This window comes from Sciurus carolinensis, chromosome 10, assembly GCF_902686445.1.
Source record: "Sciurus carolinensis chromosome 10, mSciCar1.2, whole genome shotgun sequence".
NCBI lineage: Eukaryota > Metazoa > Chordata > Mammalia > Rodentia > Sciuridae > Sciurus > Sciurus carolinensis.
The window spans coordinates 101,780,696-101,807,686 of record NC_062222.1 but is presented as its reverse complement, the minus strand read 5'-3'; the positions used below and the strand labels follow the sequence as shown (position 1 = coordinate 101,807,686).

At 36.2% G+C, this 26,991-nt stretch overlaps 1 protein-coding gene across 1 annotated transcript in view; it reads right to left on the bottom strand.

The window, feature by feature from the left end:
- Corin (corin, serine peptidase) overlaps nucleotides 1-26,991 on the bottom strand; it is a 283,207-nt gene that overhangs the window by 26,672 nt on the left and 229,544 nt on the right. The window contains 8 exon segments of the mRNA XM_047567531.1: nucleotides 786-960; nucleotides 1,078-1,127; nucleotides 3,830-3,946; nucleotides 18,358-18,484; nucleotides 19,548-19,658; nucleotides 22,058-22,171; nucleotides 25,887-25,994; nucleotides 26,750-26,895. Of these exon segments, the coding sequence (XP_047423487.1) occupies nucleotides 786-960; nucleotides 1,078-1,127; nucleotides 3,830-3,946; nucleotides 18,358-18,484; nucleotides 19,548-19,658; nucleotides 22,058-22,171; nucleotides 25,887-25,994; nucleotides 26,750-26,895 (948 nt within the window).

Sequence of the window (26,991 nt, the reverse complement as noted above, 5' to 3'; positions counted from 1 at the left end):
GATCAATTAATCTATTTCTCTCTCTCTCTCTCTCTCTCTCTCTCTCTCTCTCTCTCTCTCTCTCTCTCCTTTTCTCCCTTCCCCCCCAAATCCACCCTCCCCACACACACACAGTCATTCATATCTTCTGGTATCACCTTCATGAATTTGACTTGGAAAATATCTAGAAAAAATTGTATTGAACATGTCTGGAAGTTTTTTTCTTGTCATTATTCTCCAAACTGTTATGTTTTAGATGTGAGGTGTCGCCAAATGGCTCATGTGTGACAATACAAGAAGGTTTAGAAGAGATATGATTGAGTTACGAGAACCTTAACCCAATCAGTGAATTATTCTCTTGATGGAATTGAGTGGTGACTGGAGGTGAGTAGGGTGTGGCTGGAGGAGGTGGGTCACTGGGGGTGTGCCTTTAGGATATATATTTTGTATCTGGCAAGTGGAGTCTCTCTCTCTGCTTTCTGATCATCATGTGAGCCAATTCCATCTGCCTCACTCTTCCACCATGATGTTCTGCCTCACCTTGAGCCCTAAGGAATGGAATCTGCTCTCTGAGGATTAAAACCTCTGAAACCTTGAGCCCCAAAATTAACTATTCCTCCTCTACAATTGTTTTGGTCAGATCTTTTAGTCTCAGCAGCAAAAAAAAAAAAATTGACTAAAACAACTCAGTATAGAAATAATTTCCAAAGCATCTACATTGTAATTAATTGTTACAAAAATGATCAGACCCAGGCAAAGTAAAATAACATAAAATGAAAAGGTAAAAAAATAAAAGTGCCGCTTACCCCTCGAAACAGTGGGCAACTGTCAGAACCCACTTCCTGGCAATGAGAACACAGCCACAAATGTGTCCACTGGGTTCACTCTGCAGAGAGCACTGCCAAGGCCACCTTCCAGGGCGACTTGTCCGACCCCCAAGGATCCTCTTGTTCAAGCGAGCAGCAGGGCGGCGCCCACAGTCTTATCAAAGAGCAGAAGACAGTTTGTAACTCCAAACCCAGATAATGCTTACTCTTCCCTTGAGCCAACTGAGGTAAATTAGGTTCATATCCTACTGCTGGGCACCAATTCACTCACCTTGTTTAGTACACAGAAGAGAGATCTTTTTTCTGCTTGGACAAGACTGCCTACATTTGGAAAAATAAAATGGTATAATATTAAGTTACATACTTACTATTCACTTCAAATTTTTGTACCAGGGAAAGACAATACTTTGAGCAATAGTTATTCTTAGTGAAAGAATACTCAAGGCAAGAGGGGGTTAGAAATCACTTTGAGGGAAGGGGTATAGGAGATTATGTATTTTATTTGCAATTGTTTGTTCATATCATCATATAATTTCATATCCTGGGAAAAAGTTTCCTACATGATCTTGGCTGACTATCATCCATGATGTTGACTTAAACCATGTTTCCTAAGGTAGGTAAGGGGTGGGAAGAATAAGACTGATTTCTCAAAATGTGTATGGCACGAGGGGCATGTCAGATGTTTACAGTTACTGAGAGCGTGTGTTCTCCCAAAAAGTTGACAGTCTGAGAGGAATAAAATATTACTTCAAAATTTAAAGAAGAGGTAAAGGAACAGAATATTTAGACTGATAAAAAAATCTTATGATGGTCAAAGTTAAATTTTTTCAGTTCTTTTTAGTTATAATCCATTTTGATAAAATTATACAAGCATGGAATGTACCTTATTCTGATAAGGCCCCCATTCTTGTGGGTGTACACAATGGTGGGATTCATTTAAGTATTTTCATACATGTACATAGGAAAATTATGTTAGATTCATTCTACTGTCTTTCCCATTTCTATTCCTCCCCCCTTCTCTTCATTCCCCTTTGTCTAAATCTACTGAACTTCTATTCTTCCCCTTCCTGCCCCTTTAAAGTGGTTTACCTTCCACATATCAGCAAAAACATTCAGTCTTTGGTTTGAGGGGATTGGCTTATTATTAAATTTTGGATACACAAAGAAATGTCCTGAGAGAAGGAGATTAAATGTATTCCAGATAATTCCACATGGCATGATCAGAATCAGTAGGGAGAACTAATAGGATATGTGAGTTCAGAAAGGAAGAACTTTCTAAAAATCTCAGTGAAACTTTAAAGGCAAAAATATGGACTGCTGTTTCAGAATCTCTCAATGTGGTGCACAAACTAATTCAGTTTGGGGTAGGTAAATTTTTGATCACCAAGTTCTTTTCCTGCCACAATGTAAATTAGAAAGAAAATAAACTCCCCAAAATGCTGAGATGTGCTAAGAAACTTAGATCTCCCAAAGTAAACAAAGATTCATCTCTTATTTTGTGGTCTCCACACTCATCTTTGCATGTTTCCTCTATTTTTCATTTTTTCCTAAATTGCCTGGGGGCACATTTAATTATTGATAATTATATAATACAGGAAACACTAATTTGCTTTCCACCCTCCCACAATCTAAAGTTCTCTCTTTATTCTCTGTCTTTTTATCCTTAACTTGTAGTATGCCCTAATATCTGAATTTATGTGCACCATTGTACACGCACTCTGATCACCCAAATTACACATGTTCCTTGCGATCAGAATCTTGTTTCCTATCATTCACTTCAACATCCCCTCAGAACCTAGAACTGAACCTTGTGTAGAGGAAATACTCACTAATTAGCTGTTATATATTTTAGATTAAAAAATTATAGCTTTTAGGTATAGGAAAAGTTACCAAAGAATATCCATTTTAACTCTTCACAATTAACTGTGGTTATGTAAGATCCCACATCTAGTACATCAGAACTAGAATCAGGTCCACAAACTCCCAATTTAGTGTGAGTTACTTATTCATTTATTTGACCTGAAAGACCTTTTCTGGCCTTCTAAGTCTACAGAAACATGGCTCTCTTGAAAGATTCAGGTCATTGTTTTGGAAAAAATGCTTCACTTGACAAATATTCAGAAATATGGGTTATAGAATTCTGGGTGGTAAGGAAAATCTTAAGATATGCTAAGGAGAAATAGGCTTTAATTTTCTTTTCTGAAAATTTTGGAGAAGTGATTTCTCTAGCACTTATTATAAGCTTTGGAGTCAGAAAAACAGTTTAAATTCAGAAACTATCACTATCTGTGGGTTGTGAGTTATCGCATGTTACGTGAACATTCTAAACCCTAGTTTTCTTATTTGTAAAAATTGGAAAATTATCACTAGGTTTTAAATCTTGGGTGAGGATTAAATGAGAAATGTATGTGAGATTATCTAGATGTATGCCTATAATGTAAGAGAAAATTTCCTCAATTTATCTTCCTTCTACAGTCCACCCATGGACAACAGAGACAGCTCTCTTTATAAGATGCCACCATTTCTGGCTATGGGAGGGAGACTTAAGTGCATTCTCAAGGCTACTTGATTAAAACTTTGTTTTATGTCTATTCTTTTCTCAGACTCTCCAAGTTTTTAGCTATTATTACTTCAATTTTCTCTGCTGATTAATTTCATATAGCATTAGTAGGGAATGCAGAATATGAAAAAAAAACTCTAAGATTAGAACTCAAGTTCCTTATTTTCACCATGATAGTTTCTGTCTTTATGATTAAAAAAATATGTAGTTAGCTCAAAGGAAAAATAAACCTATTCTACAAAAAAAGAAATAAAATCAAATGATACTGAAATGTAAAGGCCAATAGCCATTCTATGGAAACTCTTTATTGATGTGACAAATTTGGATTATCTTCAATTAAAAGATAAATTAATTTGGATTATCTTAAATTAAAATATAAATTAAATGAATTGAAGAAAGGTCCTGATGATAAACTCTTGCTTCATAATGTGACTCCACATACCTCTTATGAAAGAGCTCTCACCTGTGAACCAGCAGTTGATGCAAAGTGGTTCCGTTGAGGCTTGTCCAGTTGGACTGTACCATCAGCCACTGCTGGTCTTGTTCCTGCTCTTGTATCAATTCAGTTGCAGATGGTTCTCTGATATAAACCAAATTCCAGATAAATATCAAAAGTACAATCATTTTTGAATATATATTATCATTAATTTATACTCCTCCTTCATAAAAAAGCATTAAATTGTAAGTGAATATTTCAAGAGGAGAATTTGGATTAAGAGAGATTTGGCATGGAACATGATTAGCTAGCAGGGAAGTTACTAAAAGTATTCAGAGGTAATAAAAATCCAAATTATTACAGTTATTTTAGTCATTTCCTCTGCTGACATGCATTTGAACATCATGAGGTGTTAGAATTCTAATGTATATGATGTAAAATTTTCAACAGCTGAAAACTAAGAGTAACTTTAAGCAGGAATAAAAGTATAGTAAAATTTATCCAGCTGGTTTGATTCTTCTCCTCTTTTCTTGTCCATTATAATCCTGAAATATAGCAACACCATAAAATAAAATAACAGACAATGATCATTTACTATTTAGAAAGAATAAAAATTGTAAGAGGAATTTTTTCAACATATTGCAAAAATTTTTATGCACTGAAGTTTATGAAGGATTCTAGAAAATAAAGATGGGGAAAAGACAGTATCATTTTGTTCTGTCTGCATTCTTATTCAATCTCCACCAACACTTTCCTTTGGAAGTCATTCCATCACTCAAACAAATCTAGTTACACTATATCAAAGATTTAAAAGTCTTAGATATCAGAACTATTTACTTTTTTATATAAAATATCCTATTCTTCTTGAAATAGTTGATTTTTCTCTTAGGCAATTTATATTTTGAGAAAAACTTCTGACCATGGCATGGTGGCACATGTCTATAATCTCAGCAGCTTGGGAAGCTGAGGCAGGAGAATCACAAGTTTGACATCAGCCTCAGCAACTTAGTGAGGCCCTGTCTCAAAGTTAAAAAATAAAGAGTTCAGGATGTAGCTCAGAGGTTAAGTGCCCCCAGGGCAAATCCCAGGTACCAAAAAAAAAAAAAGCTGCTGAATTTTTAATTTAAATAAAAAGTAGTCACCTGATGCTATCAAAGGAAGCAAGCAAAGAGAACAGTACATACATCAAATTCAAATCAGGTAGCCTCTACTTTTCTTTTCAAAAAGGAAGGGCGCCCCTCTAATGAAAATTTGAGGTGACAGGAGTGTATGCCAATGATGTGCATATGGAATGATTGTGTGTTGGAAGTGTTCAGAGAAATAGATCTAAGGTAATCTAGAGCAATGTCAAGCATCACGGAAGGTACAAATGAAAATGGAAATGCTGAAGTTCCAGCAGCACCCAATTTGCATGCTTAGTGATTTTCTTTCTTTTAGCAATTAGTTATCATTTTTTTCAAAGTCAGGGTGTAGAGGAAGGGAAGAAGAATTAGATTCAGTGGCATTGAAAAAAAATGATTATTTCACCTGATTATTAATTACTTTTAAAACTACTGTGATCACTTAAAGTAAAAGAAATGAAAACCTTCCCCAAACTGTGCTATTTTAAAAAAGATAAGGAAATTCCCTCTAAAGAGAACGCTTGATGATAGAATAAGAGTCCTGTGTTAATATTGCAGGAGTAATCAGAGGTAAAACAATTAGCTTAGGATAGTTGTAACATAATCAGTCCATCCTAATTTGAAAGGACTGCTGTGTTGGGTGTTAACTCTGGGCCAGCTGGTGGGCAAAGGCTGGAGGAGGTAGGGTGCTGAGGGCATACCCTTGAGGATTGTGCCTTGTCCTTCTGTCTCCTCTGTCTCTGTTTCCTTGCTGCTAAGAACGGAGTGGCACTCCTCCACCATCCCCTTCTACCATGATGTGCTGCCACATCTTGGACCCACAACCATGAGCTTGGTCAACCAACTTGGCTCAATTTCTAAAACCATGAACCAAAATAAACTTCCCTTCACCTAAGTTGTTCTTGTCAGGTATTTTGGTCACAGTGATGAAAAGCTAACTAAAATAACAACACTTGATATGTTTTTTCTTTTTGATAATTATCATTGGAGGAGCTGGGGAAATAGCTCAGTTGGTAGAGTGCTTACCTTACATGCACAAGGCCCTGGGTTCAATCCCCAGCACCACAAAAAAAAAAAAAAAAAAAAAAAAAAAAGATAATTATCATTGGTACAGGTGTGAGGTAATATCTCATTGTGATTCTAATTGCATTTCCCACATGGTTAGTGAAATTGAGCAGCTTTTCTTATAACTGTTAGTCATTTCTGTATTTTCTTTTGAGAAAAATCTACTCAGGGCCTCAGTTCATTTTTTTTTTTAATCAGGTGACTTGATTTTTTATGATTGAATTGTTTGAGTTCCTCATTAGAGGTATGAATATTTTTCCTTAATAATTTTCTAAATTATACAATACTTGAGCATACAAGGGAAAAATAGCAAAATTATATAATGAAAAACTGCATTCCTCCCATTTCAGATGTGTAGATTTAACCACTGTTAATCTTGTTTGGGCATCCTTGCCAAACTTTTTCTACAATTCCTGCATACATAACCTTATTTTTTAGTCTTTACACATTGTTCTATGTGTTGTTGATCTGCTAAAACAGGCTAACTATTTTATATATGACAAATACTAAAACACTAACTTGTTTTATCTTATTTGATCCTCTCAACAATTCTGTGGCTTTATTATTACTCCTCATTTTGGAGATGAAAAAATTGAAGCAATAACAGAATAAATAGCTTGCCTGTGGTTACCCAGTAAACAGATGGCAGAGCTGACAATTGTATACCTATGGCCTAATGCCAGAGTAAAGCTCCTTACACTGTGAACACTACATGGCCCTCCTTTATTAATAGCACATGCTGTATTCTTTTGAAACCACATAGTATTCATTAACCAATCTACTATTGATGCACATGTAGGTTGATTCCAATGTTTGTCTATAACAAAATAGCAGCAGTTAACATTCCAAATATTCACCTTTGCCTATACTTACAAGATTGATTTTAGAATAAATTATTAGAAATAAAATCATCAAATAAGAATTTAAATGTTTGATATTATGAACATCCCTTTCAAATAGTAATGCCAATATACATATGCATAAATAATGTGTGGACCTTTTAATTTTTAAGACTATCTGGAATTTAATAGCTGCTAAAAATTTTTTTGATGGTTGGTTTTACTTTTGCTTAAATACTTAACATCTAGAAATGACTTTTGAAACTAAAGGAGAATATATGCAAGTTATGTGCAAATACTATCTATACCATTTTATATAAGGGACTTGAGCATTCACAAATTTTGGTGTCTTTGGAGGGTTCTTGAACTAATCACCTGCAGATACTGAGGGACAACCACACTGCACAGGGAAGTGAAAGAAGTTGCCTCAAAATTGCTCCTGAGGATCTGTGGTCATGAGACACATAAAAATGCATAATTTTCCCCTCACTGAAATGAAAGGATGAAACTTATTCAGGATTCTAAAACATACTGAAATTGTAAAAGGAATTAACTATTTTGAGACTTAAGAAAGCAATTAGATCACTTGACAATTGAAACTATTCTTGCTCTACTGTCCTCAAGGTCACCTGATGTATAATGCTGTCCCACGCTTGTGTTATAGTTAAGCTGGCTTACTTTAAAAATGTGGATCAGCAGAAATCCCCCAACGTCAGGTACTCCTTTACCTTCAACATCAAGAGTGCAATGACATGTTACACATCAATGGAAGGACAAGTTCTGTTCTTTTGTGTATATTGCTGGGAAAAATCACCTCAGTATTCAACCCAGTACTTAGCAGTAGTCTTGAAATACAAAAGCCTTAAACAGGGGACAAGATAAATTATTTGCAATTCTAAATATGCTCTTCAGAACTTGGAACGCTTTCAGTAAACATTTAGTACCTGGTTTCCAAAGTTGTTTCTTTGAATCCTGCCATATTATTATCCTTGTTTGGTTCCTATAAACTAGATAAATTAATATTGAAGGCTACTGAGTTACTTATCAAGTAAAATAATAAGCTGGAAATTTTGGCAAAAAGACAGTAGATTTCAGACAGAACATGAATGAGCACTACTATTGAATCATTTGGTTAGACAGCTCAGTTTATGCTTAATACAGCAAAACTTGCATCAATAGAGATGTTTAAAGCAGAGCATAAGATTGTATTTATTTTTCTAGTAAGTTTTGTATCTTTAAAAATACACCTCTATTGCAATTCTAACTGAAAATGCATAATTTTCTTTTCGTACAATTCATTTCTCTACCTCAGTGGTGGCATCTAATAATTGCACTAGGCAAAAATCTATAGGTATGTGACACAAAAACTAAAAGCAAAGAGAGGGTAGTTATTGAATTATAAGATTAAGTTACAGTTTTCACATTTCATATAAGAAATTAATGGAACTAAATATTTAATCCATTTCCAATATAAATTCCAAAATTATAACATGAAGTTAAATAAAAATTTATAAAATACAACTATAAATCTATATTATTATTCTAATATAAATTAGGAAATTAAATTTTAAAAGGAACTATTTAAATCAAGTATTTTGTTAAAAGTGCAAAACGTTAATGAATCCTAAACCTTTTTAATTAAAATATCACTTGATTATAAAATTCAGTAAGCTGAGTAAATGGCATCAAGTGATCAGTTTTTGAGCAAATATATTCTCTTTTCTTCAGGCTATTTCATTTTTGAAAAATTCCGTTTCCTTTTTGGTGTCTCAGAATAGACATTTTGGAACAACTGCTTCTATTAATTTTAAGAAACAGAGACTTAACATTTTATTGACAGCAACCTGAATTTTATTTTAAAGAAAATGCTTCTGATTTATCTTTACCTTACTTTGGTTCATCGTGTAAAGTTTAAGATCACACGTTTCATTTTCAATATCCCAGTTTTATTGCACTTGTTCAGGGAGACTATAAACCAGAGTAGAACTTATTTTTCTAATAGAAACCAGTTGCCTTTTTCTTCCCCTCTTAGAATGATAGAAGCATAGAAAATGCTTTCTATGTACACCTATTTGATTCAAAATTTTAAAACAACATGTGACTCTAGATTCATTATAAGATAAATATTCAAACTTTAGGATTTTTTAGACCACATAGCAGTGGAATATGAGTGTCAAAAAGTAGAAATGTAATTAACACTAGAGGGATGTGTTTGGCCTTTGGAAGTGTGGGGCCAGGGAACCAAATATTCTCAGGAATCTTCATCTCTCATCTCCACCCACTTCCTTCTGGGGCAAGAGAGGAGGGAAGATAACACAGTGGCTTTATTGTCTCCAAGTGACTTTTCTGCAATCCAGGGACTGGCTGCCTTCAGAAGCAAACTCAAGTCCATCCATCTTTGTGACCGAAAATGAAAGCAATCTTCTCTTCTAGGTTTAACACACCTTGTTGAAGAACTTTAATGTCCCCAAATCAACCACTATGGTCTTGAAGTGAGACCTGTTTGGATTAGATCCATACACTTCAACCAATCACTGAGACCAAGCAGAGAGAAGGTCATGTACAACAATGGTCACTGCCATTTGGATTCCATGGATAAAATGGGAAATGAAGCAAGTATCCAAAAAGGAAAGAATCCAGGCTCCAGAGGAAAATGGGAAAGTAGGGAGGCAACATAGTAATTTTTCCTGTGACAGGGAATTTTCTTAGTTTGAATGATTGCTATTCCTCACAATCAAAATTCTACCTGTTCTTTTTTCTGTATGTTAATTTTTGGAAAATATAGAAAGGGTGAAAGGTTGGTTAAAATTATACTTGACTTTTGTTTTTAAAATGGGTTAATCAGTGAGCATTTAAACTGATACAGATGTAAGTGGGTTGGATCTCAAAAGGAGAATCTTCACCCAACAGTTTTAAACAAGTGAAACACTCAGATGGACATTAAATCAGGCCATGAGTTAGTAAGGTGGAATGGAAAGGGAGACAGGAGGTTGGTTTTCAACAGGTAGAGTCCCTTCCTCAAGGAGTTATTTTAGTGATAAGAACAAACTAAAAGCATGCAAAATATTTTTCCGATATTAAATAAGGACTTTGAAGAAAACAAAATAAGTAAATATTACAGAATGACTTGATGAGGCGTAAACTTCTTTAGCCAGGGACATCAGGAAAGGCCTCTCCGAGTCACTAATGCACCAGTGGGACTTGAATGATGAGAGGGAGTGATTACAGGAAGGTCTAGAGATCAGTATTCCAAGTACAAGGAAGAGTGATGGCAAAGCACCACAGATGGGAATGAGTTTGAAGTGTTTGAACATTGGTAACAAGGTCAATGTGTCTAAGCTTTAGGGCACAAGTGGGAAACACTAGGAGATTGGGTCAGAAAGAAAGGCAGGAAACAGATCATGTAGCATCTTAGAGGCCAGAATGAGAAATTGGATTTCATCAAGTCCAAATGGTAAAATAGTGTCGCCGCCCACGGCAACAGTTGCCCGGATATTGTTACCGCCTACAGCAACGATTGCGTGGGTATTTATCGGAGGCGGAATGGAAACTGAGCTACTTCTATTATCTTTCTCTTTAGTGCGCTGCTTTCTTGCTTGTTTATTCCCTAGCTTATAGAGAAGAGAGGCTTTAAGAGGAGAGAGAGAGAGAAAGGCTTTGCATAAGAGAGAAAGAGAGACTTTGCTTAAAGGAAAAGAGACTTGCTACACTTTCAGAATTTATATCTTCTTAAAGTCCTGCATCCTGCAAACTAAAGGTGCGTGCTATCAGAGGTGCTTCTTCTGTGATCTGCCATCTGCCTTCTGCGACCTATCAGAGGTGCTGCTTATCCGGTTATCCTTGGTGCTTCCTATAGGTGTGTCTTATATACCTAAGGCAGCCAATCAGCTTAGGATTAGCACAATTGAAGCACGCCCCTCGGTACCAATCAAGAAAGAATGAGGAACATCTGTTGACCACTAGCACAAAGGAGACATTAACTAATCAGGCAAAAGTAGATCACGCTGTGTTAACACTAAGCACCACCTCTTGGCTCAACGCCAGCTGCCATCTTAGAGTTACCCAAACAAGTCTTCTGCAAAATAGTAAGAAAAGGCCAGTGGCTTTGACATATATATAGAATCAATGCTGACTTGGTCCTGTTAGAGAGGGAAAATCCAGATTGCAGGAGGTTTTCAAGACAACACGAGGAAGATGGGAGATTGGAAGTTAAGTCATCACCCGGAGTCTCCTGGTGCAGTTCCAAAAGGAAGGTGCTGCCACATAAGGACTTCCAACAAAAAGAGTTCAGCCTCTCTTTGGTTGAATTCTAGCAGATCACCCAAGTTGTAAATCATGTTCTTATTTACCCAGAACATATTCACCTCCATGTCCAACCAAAGTTGTGTTCACTGTGATGACTGGGGAATCTGACATCCTCAGACACCTCATGAAGAGCACAGGAAAGCTATTTTAGAAGTCCTGATGGGAATTCATTTTTAATGATGACTTTTTTTTTTTTAAGAGCAAACTAGAATATAAGAGAGTGAAAGAAATGTGATTAATTCAGTATCCTTTCTAGTTCTGTTCAAGTTAATATTGGTGAATTTCTCTACACGACTGAGAAGTTTTCATTGAATTTTACAAATTATTTATTAACTCTACTGATACAGTTTGAGTCTCAGTTTGCTAACAAATATCCAAATCTTCAGCATATTTTGCTATTAGTGACCATAAGGAAATACTCTCAGGATACTGGGCAGTTTTGTTTATTAAATCCTGATATCCAGTTGTGTCATGGAAGAACTTGAAAATATTCCTCATCCTCTATCGTGAGGCACATTTTTTCAGGAAAATTCTTCTTCTTCTTTACCCCAAAATAAAATGTTCCAGAAAACGCTAAACCCACACATTGGAATGTATGATTTCTTTTCTCACCAAGGCAGTCATTTAAACCACCAGCCTCTTGGAAATGTTTAGGAAATTAACTGCCTGTGCACAAGAAATATATCTGCCAGAAAATCTCCAAAGCTGCTGTGTGAAAGAAATTAGCACTTCATGGTTTTGTTCCAGGTGATTTCTACTTACAATATGCCAAGCACCTACTCATTACTATAACTGACGTTTTTAAAGTGAGAAACACTTGGACTGTGATCCTGCATGATGAATTTTCCCAATCCTCACCTCCTAATTGCCATTTACTTAGAAATCCTACTATAATAAGATCATAAATTGATACTAAGACTTGCCATGAAACTTCAGTGTAAAACAATGCTAAAAGGCATTTTTGTTTAAAAAGGTGTTTGATTACATCAATCTCATCATGCTTGCTTGGTGCCTCAGAGAATCTACTAGTAGTATCCAAGAGGCCCCTTGTTTGTGTTTGAATTTGCATTCCACCTCCTATTTTCTGGTTCTCTGACCTAGCAAATTTCCTTGACATTACTGTGTCAAGTTTCCTCATCTATTAAGTAGAAATAGCAATTTTATTTATCTTATAAAAATATAATATGGATAAATCATGATAACACATATCAAGTACCTGGAACACTCTATTGCATAATAAAAACACTGGTCATTAATATTTGGTATAACCTATTCTAGGAAATAAGATAAAGAATAAAAATGCCATATAGTATTCTAGAATTAAGATGGAAATTGTATAGTACCCATCTTTAAGTACCAAAGAAAATTTAGGAGAAAATCAGATCAAGAAAAAGAGAAAGTCTTGCTGGGTGAGGTGGCACTTGCCAACAATCCCAGCGGCTTGGGAGACTGAGATAGGAGGATCGAGATTTCAAAGTCAATCTCAGCAAAAGCAAGGCACTAAACAAATCAATGAGACCCTGCCTCTAAATAAAATACAAAATAGGGCTGGGAATGTGGCTCAGTGGCTGAGTGCCCCTGAGTTCAATCCCTGGTAACCCCTCCCCCCAAAAAAGAAAAAGAGAAATTCTTCTTAGAAGTCCTGGGGCATGAATGGGATCCTAGAAGACTGGATAGATGCACTTTATGGACACAGAGGCAGAGACAGGAGGGAATGTGCCCAAAGAACTCAGATAAAAGCCAAACCACTCTAGAGACTGAAGGAACACATGAAGGTATATGGTGTTAAAACAGATAAAATAATCCATGATGGGTTCACCGGCGGGATATAGTCCAAATTTAGTTGGTTAAAAAGAGAACATAGAATGAAAAATAAACTTTTGATAGAAAATAATTTATTGAACTTGATGCTTTATTAGGAATTAAGCCGTGAAATACTGAGTGGTTCCAGAGAAACAGAGGCACCAAACATCTGTCAACCCTTCTCCACCATATCCTTCCCCAGTCGCTGACCACACATCTTGGCTCCCCTCTGAAGAAAAATCCCTCAAGAAGTTCAACACTTACTTTCATTTTTATCTTCTCATTATCTCTTTCCTGCCACTGAAACTGCTGGTGTCTGTGACCTGCACATTGCTGAAACCAAAGGTAAGTTTTCAGTCCTCGTTTTACTTGACCTCTGAAGAACACTCAACAGAACCAACCATTGCCTCTTCCTCCATACACATTCTCCTCCTGCTTTCCAGGAAGTCATGCGATCCTATCTAATCTGTCGTTCTTTCTCATCCCCTTTGGTTGGCCACTTCTTTCCTCCCATCCTCTTAATGTTAGATCTCAGCCCTTGTTCTCTTTAACTACACTCAATCCATTGGTTGTATCACCAGTCCCATAAACTGTATCATTGGTATGCAGGTAATAGATAGATAGATAAAAAGACAGACAGACAGAAAGACAGATCCCCAGCCTAGATCTCTCTAATAAACTCCAGACTTGAGCCTTATAAGCATCCTCTTTGAATAATCAATAGATATCCTAAAGACAACATGTCCAAAACAGAACTGATCTTTCTCCCCAGACTACTTCTACCTGTTGCAGTCTGCCCCATATAAGTTAATGTCAGTTCCATCTTTCTAGTTGTTCAAGCCAAAAAAAGTCTGAACTCATTCAAGAATGACTTTTCTCTTTGTCTTGACCCCCACCCAATACCCAATCTATCAGGAACTTTTCATAATAACACTCAGAATCAAAACACTTGTCCCCATGTCCTCTGCTGGCATACCAATCTGAGCCACCAAAATCTCTTGGAATACTTCACTGGCACCCTAACTTGTCTTCCTGATCCTGTCTGTGCCCTACAGCCTACGCTCAATACATCAGCCAGAGTGATCCTTTCCATCATGTGAAGGCATTCATCTGCTGAATACTTTCTGAATGCCCATTTTACTCAAACTATAAACCAAAGTACCTTTTCCTTGTATTGTGGTACTGAGGGTGAGCCCAGGGGTTTCACATATGCTAGGCAGGCACTCTACCACTGAGCTACAGTCCCAGCCACCAAAGTTCTTAAAATGCCCCCTCTCCCCCGTGATCTGCACCCATACCCCTTTATCTCTCGGCATCCTCTCCCACCATTTCCCCCATATCTCATTCTATTTCCTTGCTACTTCATGAACACAACTGGCATATTCCTGCATTGATACTTTTGCTTAAATTGCTCCCTCTTGATTGAAATACTTTTAGCATATCTACGTGGTAACTCTCTCACCTCCTTCAAATCTTTGACAGACTTAAACTTTTCCAGTGAGGTCTACCTGATCACTCCTTTTAAAACTAAAATCCATCTGAAGTTTGAACTATGGAATCCCTTCCTGTACTTTCCTTGATAATATCAGGGATTATTAGGTAATATAATAGATGCTGTCTTAACTGTGGTTTTGCCCAAGAGACAGAAACATTCTTTGAAAGGATTCTTCTTCCATTGACCAACTCTGAAGGAGTTACAGATAACTCCATAAGGGAATTTTTGCCAAAATAGTAGAGCTCAGACATACAATTTCCAGATGGTCTCACTTTATAGACAGAACTTACGGAGCCAAGAGACATGGAGAGTCACATTCCGTTAGACTAACTTTTTCAGATACCAGATGTCTCAGCTGAGCATTTGGCAAGCATTAGAGGGCAGTTCAAATCCTGATTTGTACTGTCAATTGAGTAAATGTCCATATGTTTTTGATACAGGACATGCAGGTAGCAAAGTCAATATATTGTCAAGAGTATTTAGGGGCTTGATTTATACATTTGTCTAACCAGACAAAGAGTGAACTCCTCCATCCTGGAGTGAACTTTTGAAAAATCTACAGATGAGAATAAAAGTTTTTCAAATTCATCAAAGAACACCAAATCTTCTCATTTAGACAAACAAATGAGAGCCTACCATTTGTACTCTAAGACATGGAAGGCACAATTTATGTCTTAAAAATCCTAAGTGTAAGTCTTTTTTACATGTTTTTATTGCTGCTAAATGTGGGACTTTTTAGTCAACTACCTCTACCATGGAAGTATTTCAGTGGAATCCCTGCAATGTAATTTGGTGTAGACCTGAATTCTTGATGAACTAGCTCTACAAAGTACACACTCAAGTAGATAAATGGCTCACTTAGAGATAGGTATGTTGGTTGTGGACAGACACAACACCACAATGCTGTTCTTATACATTCTGTATGAACGAATAAACAAATAAATGAATGAATGAATGAATGAATTTTTAGTATCAAGATTAGAGTTGAATGTTTTTTGAATGCCATGGACTGTGTTATTTGCAGATGACAAAAAAAAAATCTGGGATTTTTCTAACTTTGTGTTCATGGTTGTTTACCTATGTGTCTTCCCCACTACATTAAAAACTCTGATAATGTTATTCACCTACACCTCCTCCCAAAAATACCTAGTCTAGTATGGGGCTCATAAGCAGATACTCAGAAAACAAAAAGGGAGGATACTAGGTAGAATTAGTTGGGGGTTGCTTTATTCAACTTCAGGTTTTTGATGCAGAATATGTTTGAAAGCATAAAGGCAGATCAGTGGCACAGAGACTCCACCCCAGAGCCTAGAAGGGAAACCATTCTCTCTCCTCCACTGCTGGCAGTTGAAGTATAGACCAACCATAGCCAGACAACCCCTTCTATCAAGGGCATTGCACAGAGTTCAAGGTCATTTAAAGTTCTTTTGTGCCATTTGTGGCAGAATTGTGAATTTGCAGCACAACAGCTGGTCTTCAGAGAATGTTGTAACAGAAGCTCCCTAAGTCAACCATTGCCACAGCAGGATTTAGGTCTCATCTTGTCCTTTCTCTTCCCTCCAGCCCCAGTCTAGCTCTCCAGATTTTTTTTAATGCATGAAGAGAAAATTTGAAGGCAATCAAAGAGTACAAAAGCACTAGTGCTTATTTCCTGGGAAGACTTGTCACTACTTCACTTACCCCCAATCCGATCGAATGGTAAGTATGGTTTCTCATCTACATTTCTAGCTCATTTTCCTAACCCTTCAGTGAAATAAATTTACCCCAAATGAAAATATCCATATGTCGATTTAAATTTTAAATATCTAAAATATCTCAATTTCAAAATTTTATTTTCCTGCTCTGTTAAGAAAATGGAGCAAAAGGAGTATACAGTTTAAAAAAAAATCCAATATTTGCACAATAGCAAAGGTGGAAACAACCCAAATATCTGAATGGATAAATAAATGTGCTATGCCCATTCAATGAAATAGTGTTCAATTATAAACAAGAGTAAAATATTAATACATGTTACAACAAAGATGCTTGAAAATGTTATCCAGACAAAAGGATCACATATTATATGCTATCTTTTATATTGAAATATTAGAATAGGTATATCTGTAGAGTCAGAAAGCAGATTAGTAGTTACCTAGACCTGGGGTAAGATGAAATTTGGGGTGATGTCTAATGACTATATAGTTTCCTTTTGGGTTAATGAAAACATTCTAGAACTAGACAGCTGTGATGGTTATACAACACTGTGAATATACTAAATGCCATTGAACTAAAAACTTTAAAGTGGCTAAAATGTTATAGTATTTTACCACAATAAAAGATCCCAAAGCTAGAAAAAAATAGAAGAAATACAGAGTAGAGGATATAAAACAAGATCCCTTCTTTTTGCAATAGATGAGTTACATTTGGAGTAGCTTGATAAAAATAATTTTCTGGTTGTAAAATCTTCATCGTTAGGACTTTCTCTCAGAACTCCCAGTAAGGTTATCTATAGCTATGTAATCAAGTTTTCTTATTAAGAAATATCTTGGGTATTAAAGGAAAGATCAAAATCAGCACATTCAAAAGGCGTTTCATTTACCTCACAATCACATCCCATTTCATTTAGACACAATCAGAAAGTTGTAAAAATGGAGTTGAATTCAATAGATCTTGACAAATATAATTTTCCCACTCTGGCAAAGTTTAAAGCTTTTTGTATTTGTATAGCTTAGCTATGTTACTCAATTTTCCAATGATATGGCTCTTCGCAGTGGAGAAATAGATTCAAGATACTGGGAGTTACATAATTCTTCAAATTGGGATAGCAAAATGTGCTGCTAGTTGCCATCTCTAATTGAATGACTCATTATTGTAAAATTGTTCCAAGTTTGCATTGGATCCTGGAAAATGCCGTTTGCTTAGTTTTTTATTCTACATTTTTTTTTTTTTTTTGGTACCATGGATTGAACCCAAGGTGCTTCAACACTCAGTCATGCCCCAGCCCTTTTTATTTTTTATTTTGAGACAGAGCCTCATTAAGTTGCATAGGGCCTCACTAAGTTGTTGAGCACTTTTGAACCTGTAATTCTCCTGCCTCAGTCTCCCAAACCTCTGGGATCACAGATATGTGCCATCATGCCAGGCTTATTCTATAATTGTATAAGTCCTTTATCCTCTATTTTTCTCCTTTCTACATTTCTCCAAAATCTCACATATTTTAGTAGTAAAAGAAATATATTACATATATATGTAGTGTGTATGTGTATATATGTATCTATATATACATACATGCATAGATACACACACACACACACATACACACACACACACACACACATTCACATGTATTTTCTAAGACCCTGCAAATGACTGCTTGTCATTCCCAATGGAACTGAAAAAGAAAACTTCACAAAATAGAAAGTCTCAAACTTTCAAATTATCTATTTCAGTGTGTTTGTATCAAAGCTAGAATGTCTTTCCATTCTACTTAAAAGAAGAAATGATGAATTATTTCTTAATTTACATTTCCTATACTACTTAGGACAAATAGAACTTCAAATTCTGTTTCTCAACTTATTAAAAAATGTGTATTGCTTAAAAGGGAATTTTCAATAACCTCTTGGGGGGAAATTGCAAGATTTTTCCACCCAGGTTCCCTGAAGGAAACCATCTTAATGCGTTTATAAATAATGAAAGTATTTCATTTCAGGAGTACTTAGAATACAATTATGTCATTTACTTTTAGAGGCTTCATCAAAGTAAGTTTTCAGCGCACACTCTTTAGAGCAGGTGCCTGCAATTAAACATAGTCCCCTCACCTGATTCATTTCCCGGGTTTTGAGAGCTCTTTGAGAGCACTAACTCATTCTGCATTCATAAGAAAACATTACTGTCAAGTTCCACAGACCTTCTGAGAAATTCATCATTGCTACAAACTACTGACCTTACCCTAAACCCATCTGCCTGCAGGCCAGCTGACTCAAGGTCTCCTGCCAGCCATCTGCACACACATGGTGTTCTGTTGCAGATCTGTGGACAGTCAGGAATGAAGAGTTCACATTTTTAGAGAGGGTCACTGGGGGGGAGAAAAGACAAGAAATGCTAATTAAAAACATTTCTTTTCATGAAACCAAGTGATAACTTTATATGCCTTTGATTCAATTGTATACATTCATTCTTATTTATTTTGGTAAAGAACCATTTGGTGAGTATCCTCCATATGCACATCATTGATCTCACTATGATGAAGACTAAAAATTAATGCATCAGAACTGAAGACTTTAGTGAAATAGGCAGGCAGTTCTTGACTTTTCCTTTATTAGTTACAAGAAGGCCAGAGGCAGGGCCCACTACCTTGAGTTTGCCCAGGGATTTGCATATCCGTTATAAGGAGCTAGTTGTAAATCTTTATACCTTGGGAGAAAGCACATAGGATTCCAAGGGTGTGAAGGTGATGCTAATTTAGGACTAAGTTGTGTATGTACTAATTCCTGTATTATAAAAGAGTAGCCTCTGTGCTTAATGAGCCACAGATCATTGATGCAACACTGTGCAACTGATCACAACACACATGAGAATTGTGATTGGACCAGGTGGCACAAAGAGCCAAGTGAATGGAAGGAGAGATGAATGTGGAATAAGGGAATTAATCAGACAACTCAAGATTCCAAAATGTCACATTGATGGTACTGGTAGGAGATGCCTTAAGTCCTAGCTAGTAAGGAACTAGACACAAGGCCCATTCAGATGTGGAGCAAGAATACAGAGCAGTTGGAGGGACCGCTTTAATGCCCTGTTCTAAGAAGTATAAATCATCCAAGAATGACAGACTATTGATCGTCATTAAAGTTGGGTGAAAATAAAGAGCTTTAAAAATCTATTCTAGAAAGTATATGGTTGCAAAAATTTGAACCCAAAAGTTTTCACAATGCAATATAGACATTTCAAATAGAGGAGTAATTTGGATGGAAACTTTCTGTGACTTGGAAATAACATCCATGCATCACCGCTGTCAGCTTATAACAGTAAACAAAATAGATGAACTTGGTTAGTAAAACCCATGAAGTAATTTAGTCATTTAACTTAAATGGCTGACAGGCACAAGAGTGTCCAACAGCTGGCAGAAACAAGCAACTTACCACAGTCCCATTCATCTGAACTGTCCGAGCAATCTGCTCCCCCGTCACACCACAGGTCACGGGACACACACACGTGGTTGGCACATTCCAGTTCATCATCTTGGCAAAATGCTGGTGGGGGTGGGGGGACAAGAAGTGAAAAGATTGAAACATTTGGGAAATAAATGTGAGTGTCACTAACGTGCACATACTCATTTGCCAGCAGGAACATGGCCGGAAAAGAATATGTGGTCAATGGAGCGTCAAAACAAGTATTGAGGCAGAATAACAGAATTAGTAGAATCTCATGTAATAGGTGTAAACTCATTCAAATAGCATGTCAGCAGAATTACTGTCTCCAAGTCCCTAGATTCTCTAGTTCTAAGAATCAGATTGGGGGGAAAAAAAAAAAAAGTACCAGTAGCTGCAGAAAGACCAAGGTTTAGAGAACAGGGTAAAAATCTGCACCAACACAATAGTGATGAGCAGACTAAAGCCACAACAGGAAGGAAACAGGCTCTGTTCACATAAATGGACACGTTTATTTTTCTTAAAAACTCTATTAAATTACTTTCTCAGTCACACATTATTTTCTTTTGGGTTTTTAAAAATTATAGTAAATTCCCTGGATTTTTTTTTTCTCTAAATGCAACTATTACTCCAAACATGGTCCCAAATGAAGGTTTTGGTCTATGGTTTCTTTGGTTTGTGCTTTGCAAAACAGCTTCTGCTCAAACTCTGCTGACCGGGCCATGTGCCCCAGTCTGGGACAGGGGTAGCTTGGGGGAAACAACATCTTCTGATTAGTTCTCCCTATATGGTGCTCCTTTTTGGAATCCAGCTGTTTGTAGAACAAGTCTTTTCTAATCTACACAAAAGCTCCTAACTGTTAGCAGTGACGATGACCCAAGATGACCTGAGTGAATCCTTTAGTGATGTTCCAGAGATAAGAGCAAAATTCTCTTTCCTTCCTCCTGGGTATGATCAAAGGAGTTGGGCACCCCAGGTTTCTGTGACTGTTGGCCAGCCAGCCTGAGAATCACAAAGTGCTGGGCTCCCACATATGGTCTCAAGAATTTACCCTACACTTCACTGTTATATGATAAGAAGACATATTTGATATATCAGATAATAAAAGATTATAAATGTTTTCATTGTCATTTTGAGTTGGGTTTTTCTGCTACTTGTAAGTAAAACGTCTTAAGGCACATAATTTTTTTCTGGTTCTGAAAATAATGCTTATTCATTTGAATATAAAAAAAATTTTTAAAAAACACAAAAATTTAATAATCTCACCACTCAGGGATTATAATTATAATATTTCATGACCTTCTAATCTCCTCCTATTTGTAAGCATACATGCTTTCAAAATTCAGGACAATAGTTCACATAATATTGTACCTTTTGTTTCATTCAACTGCTATGGTTAGTATAAATATCCTCCAAAGACCCCTTTGTTAATGGTTTGGTTCACAGCCTATGGCACTAGTAGGAAATGATGAAACCATGAAGAGGTGAATGAAGCCTAGTGGAATATCTTCTAGTTATCGGAATTATTCCCATGAAGGATACATTGGGATCCCAGTTTCTTTCTCTTCCTCTTTTCTTTTTTTTTTTTTTTAAGCACCTCAGTTGTTTAAGTTGCTTGTTTATCATGTGATTTTTTTAAACATCTTCCTATTTATTTATTTTTCTTATTTATTATTATTTTTTTAATTGTAAACAAATGGGATACATGTTGTTTCTCTGCCTGTACATGGCATAAAGGCATACCATTTGTGTAATCATAAATTTACATAGGGTAATGTTGTTTGATTCATTCTGCCATTTTTTTCCCTTCTCCCCCACCCCTCCCACCCCTCCTCTCCCTCTATACAGTCCTTCCTTCCTCCATTCCTGCCCCCCTCCCTAAACCCAACTCCAACCCCAACACTAACCCCTCCCACCCCCCATTATGTGTCATCATCCACTTATTAGCGATATCATTCTTCCTTTGGTTTTTTGAGATTGGCTTAGAGGAAGAGAACTTCCCTGTTTATGCTATCTGATATGAAATGCTGCCTCACCCACAGACCCAAAAAATAGTGAGTCTACCCAGTTATATACTGTAGTAACCTCCAAAACTCTGGGCAAAGTAAACTTTTCTTCTTTTTAAGGTTATTATATCAAATATTTTGTTACAGTAACAGAAAGCTTACTAATGCACATTAGTTAAAGATATGAAATGAACTCAGGAGAAACTATTTCTCTCTGATTTTAATGTTTGCCTATTATTTCATTACATGGTTGTATTTTATATCACCCATTTTTAGATATTCCAGTGGGTTTTAATTTTTCCATGTTACAAATAATGTCAAAACAATATCATGTGTCTATATTTTATGTTTGATTTCCTCTTGACATATATCAAAGGGTTTAAACAAGCTAAAAGATTTTAATACATTTCTCCAAATTTCTAATTTGTATTCAAAGTAAAATAATTTGTGTTTACATTAAAAACATTGTGTTGAAAAACTCATGTTAGCACCTACAGCAGTTTTTTTCATCCATGTTATCAGGGCAGTCTGGAAACCCATCACAGATCACTGTGTGCTTCAAACATTGTTTATTGGATGGACATTCCCAAAGATCCCTCTCTTTACAACCTGGAGACAGAAGAAAAGGTTAGTTGCAATAGATGTACAGTTGAAAATGATGATGAATTTGATCAAGCAATGTAAAAAAATTTAAAATGTCCTCATATTTCTTTTTCTTAAAGAATTTTGACAACTATGTATTCCATGAAAATCATAATTTTGAGAGTAGAAGCACCCAGTAGTCCCCATCCTGTACTATAAAGCTCTCCTAACAGAAGAATAAAATCAACATATGGGAAATGAGGAAAAAAATGAAAGAGTAGCTACGCATTAACATTCACATTTAGCTGTTCCTTTTGCTTTCTGAATCAATTTGCCAACACGTAAGACTTCTCAAAAAATGACAAGTTATGTTTTAAAGCAAGTATGCCAAAGCTTAGAGATGTAAATGCAAGTGATCTTAAAATGTAATTTCAATTTACAATTTGAGAGGATATCTCAAAGACAGTTTCTTCCCATGCTAAACATCTACAAAACTAGTTTCAAGGGCCAGGTGCAAACAGACATACTTTACAGAAGTTAGAGATCTAAGGTTGGAAACTTTATTGATTAATATGAAAAGTGAGCATAATTCGGACAAGATCAAGGCCACATGTCCCTAACTTGAACTGTAATTTGCAAATGCAATAAAAAGCATTCAAGATGGACATAAATAATGCCACTTGACTCAAATGAAGTGCATTTCATGTCCGATGAAACAGGCCAAGTGTCTACAGTATTCCAGTCACTCCAGTCAGATCCACGGCCTCAACTGGTTGTGAGGGTAATAAAGGAAGACATGGCATGGCATTCAGTTTTGAGTGTCCTTCACTCCTGCCTGAGATAAGCAGCTAGCATGTGGTAGGCCCTCAACACATTTGTATTTTAAATGGAACTTTATATAATGAACAACAAGCCTCTGGTTCCCAGGAAATTTTAATTTATTTAAAGGTGAGTAGAACACAAAGCAGTGATCAAATAAGGAGTCTTTTCCAAGATGCCACTTGTCATTTGACTTCGTACAAATACTTAGAAAAATAAATTATAGATGATTGATTTGAATCAGTTTTGAGGAAAAAAAAAGTTTTTTTTTCCTCAAAGCTTCATTCAAAACAGTTTTCCGAATAAATCACCAGAACAGAAATTCATAATGAAAAATTGAATAAAATTGAATTTAGAGTGATTTGTCATCCAAAGACAAAAGAAACACATAGAGTCCTTCATTGGCTGTTTATCTGGAGTGTTCTTAGCCCAGAGACATATATTCCAGGAACTCATGGAGATATTACTTGGAATTTTCAGCTGGCAGAGAATGTAGACACCATCAGCAATGCTCTGGCAATGACATTCTCTGGAGATGTGAGAAGGACCCAAAACCTGCTTGCTGTGACCCAGCTCCTGCCAAATGGCAAGTTCTGCTCATTCCAGCAGAGAGGAAATAAAATCAAGAAAGAGGCCTTAGCATCCCACAGCTCCAGGCCTGCCTTTCTCACCACAAACCCCACAGCTAGCTAGGGGAGGATGAAAGAAAACAGTGTGAGTCCTTTTGACCATTCAATGCTTCCACTCTCAAGAGTAAGAAGAACTAAACATTTGAAATGAACTGACAAAAGGCCAGAAAAAATAGATCTTCTGGAGCATAAGACCTTCTAAACTGTATCCTCACAAATAAGAATGTTAATAAGAAATAACATTTACTTTCAACTCTAATCCACAGTGGTTTTCATTCTTACCATAACACCACCATAGATTAGGTGCTAGAAAAGTGTCAAAGAAGTTCAAAGTAACATTAATTTCTAACACATCAAATATTTTATAACTGAATTAAATAAGTATTGTTCTAGGGGAAAACTCAATAATGTTGTTAGAATTTAGGAGGAAATGTAAATTCATGAGACTAGTTAAACCTCACATTACTCAGGAAAGCCTGAGCATTTAAGTGCCTTTAATACCCCAATGGACAGAACAAATCAGAAAAATGTGAAATTTTGTGTGCAACCCCATTTCCCAGTTTCTCTGGAACTGGTGTCTGCATTATCAGATGGTATACCTATGCACACATGAAAACAGACACAAACAAAACTTACTAATAGTCCTGTTTTGGGTCTCTGTCAATCCAATTTCCTTATTTAATTGTAAGCAGGATATCCTCCCAGCCTGCTACAAGTCCATTTAAGTGCATGAATACGTCCCAAAGAGGAACATAAACTATTGTAATTTACTTTGAAATATTCACTGAGAATTTTCTCTAAAATTGGTAAATTTAGAACAATTTAACACCAAATGCACTGATTTCTACCCATTTTAAATTTTTTCTTGACTAGAGCTCTCAATAATGCTGTCAGCAATTTGAACATTTGAGATGAGACTATTTTAGAATTTTGGTATACCTTTAATTATGTGATTAAAGTATCGATGAAAACTTATCAGTTAGCTAGAAACCCAATAGTTTAGGGTCAATTAAACCTGTCCTATACTGTAATACTTTTTTGCATAAGATATTCCAGAATGCAGACTTTTTCATCAAGGCTATCTGCCAAGAAATGTAATATTTAGTTTCCTTCTGCTAATTAGGTTCTAGCCACTCCAACAGAATACCATGCAACCTCTGGGAACTAAGATGACCCATTTTGAATTGCATCTCAGAATAGGATAACTCATCAAAGTTATTGTTAAGCAAACAAACCTAAAGCATTATCAATAAATGTGTATAGATATATTCAAATAATTTTGATCTTTTAAGAAAGACACAAACAAGCAAACAAGAGTAAGTTCTCAAAATACCGTATGTCCCTCCTTAGTAAAATTAGCCCTAGTCATCATACCATCATTCCAACAGCTGTAATTTTTCAGATGATACACTTGTCCATATTTATAGTAGCCATTAGGATTTCAGTTGACTGTTTGTGACATTTGGTGCAGACCAAAAGGTCCAAAGGAAATTTCACTCGGGGAAGTAAGGTTATATTTCATACCTCAAAGCCCAGAAGAATGAAATGATCTCAAAAGATGTAATGCCTCATGTGCTTTCAATGAAAAAAGTGTCAATTTTATTCTGGGGTATGACCAACTAAATAATCATAACAAAAGCAGTCTTTGGATAGTCCTTCAATTATTTTGCTTTATTTTAGAATATTGTTTACTAAAAGTACTGCCTGCCTCCTATTCACTGGCACATTCTGAGCTTATAAGAACCAAAGTTTACAGGGAAACAAAATGAGAATTGGCTCCACTCAAATTACCATTGGCACTTCTCACCTTTCCATTGGTGATTTTGGAGCTCAATGGTAGAAACAGCATGAAGAGTTTTATCCTTTGCTGTCAGAGATAAAATAAGGGAGGGCATGAAAATAAGTCCCTATTAAATTTGAACATTGGAGTTTGAACTCTGTCTTCATGTATCTAGATGCCTATTTGGCAACCTAGGAAATACACACAAAAATACTATTATCTTGACCAAAAACCATATAACCTCTGCTTCATAATTTAATAATAAAAAGGATTCCTTATACCTGTGAACTGTTTCTTCTTTTACTAAGTATTTGCACATATATCACTAAGGTTATAAATAGAAGTGTAATTTAGAGAAAATCAAGAGGTAACAGGAAAAACACATCAATCTATGCTCTGCTGTTCAATAATACAAGAAGCAGACACATTAGCATTCGATCCTAGTCGTGACTCACTGCTATACGTGAACAGTTACGTTCCTGAGCGCAGCCTTTTCCTAAATTCACATACATACCACAGTTTTCTTCATCACTGTCATCGTCACAATCAGCCTGGCCATCACATCTTCTGGAAGCCAGAACACATCTTCCTGAGTGGCACTTAAAGTGACTTGGTGAGCATTCTGTTAAAAACAATATTAATTTCAATGAACAGAAACTCCAAAACTTGAGCTAAAGTATCTATTTACATGTGGGATGTCATTGAGCAGCTATTACTGAAGACAGGAAGGCCTTCCAAAAGCTAAGACATCTGAGGTTTACTTGGTTCTCTTCCGTTTGGTAATCAGCATCTTTCTCCTTCATCCTTGGTACCATCTTCCCAAATCAGAAATTTAGTGCCCGTGCTTTCCAGTGATGAATTATCTTTTTAAATGCACCACCTAACAATGGCCAGCCTGCCTTCAGAGTGTCAAAATCATCTTCACATCCCAATATTTCCACATGGTAGACGGGTCCTCAATGACACTTCTCTACTTAGTAATCCTATATTGCTACAGCCTCTAAATGCGCTGCACTTGAAGGAACCAAGGCTTCATGTTCGCCTTTACCTCCAGGACCCCAGGACGGAAGTAGCAACCACATACAATCAGCTCTGCGAGTGAAGTATGGCTTACAAACTGCTGAAATTTTAAACTCATCTCTGAGTTTATATTTATTTCTTAAAGTCATTGATTTTTTAAATGATGACAATGTCTAACAGATGAGTGCCAAAGTCATCAATGAAATCAAGTCCATAGATTCACTCACCTATGCAGCCTGACTTAGTACTAAATAGAAAAGCAACACCACCACCCTCCAAAACCAGAAAGACTTCAAAAGGTAGCTGATGTGTTCATCCACATGAAATGCCCCACTGTAACTAATTTAAAAAATTAACCTTCCACATCTTCATCAGGCATTAGGCAGGTTTGATTATCTGAGTTTTCCTCTGGAAATTGATTGCAGTCTGTGTCTTCAGGCCACTGTAAGCCCACAATCCCAAGAACAGACTCGCAGCGTTCTTTGGAGTGCTCACACAGTGCTCTAAAAGAGCGAGAAAGTCAGAATATCAGAGGCAGAAATAATTCTATTTTGGGCAGATGTTAGGAACGTATGCAGGGTTTTAATTTTATCAGATGA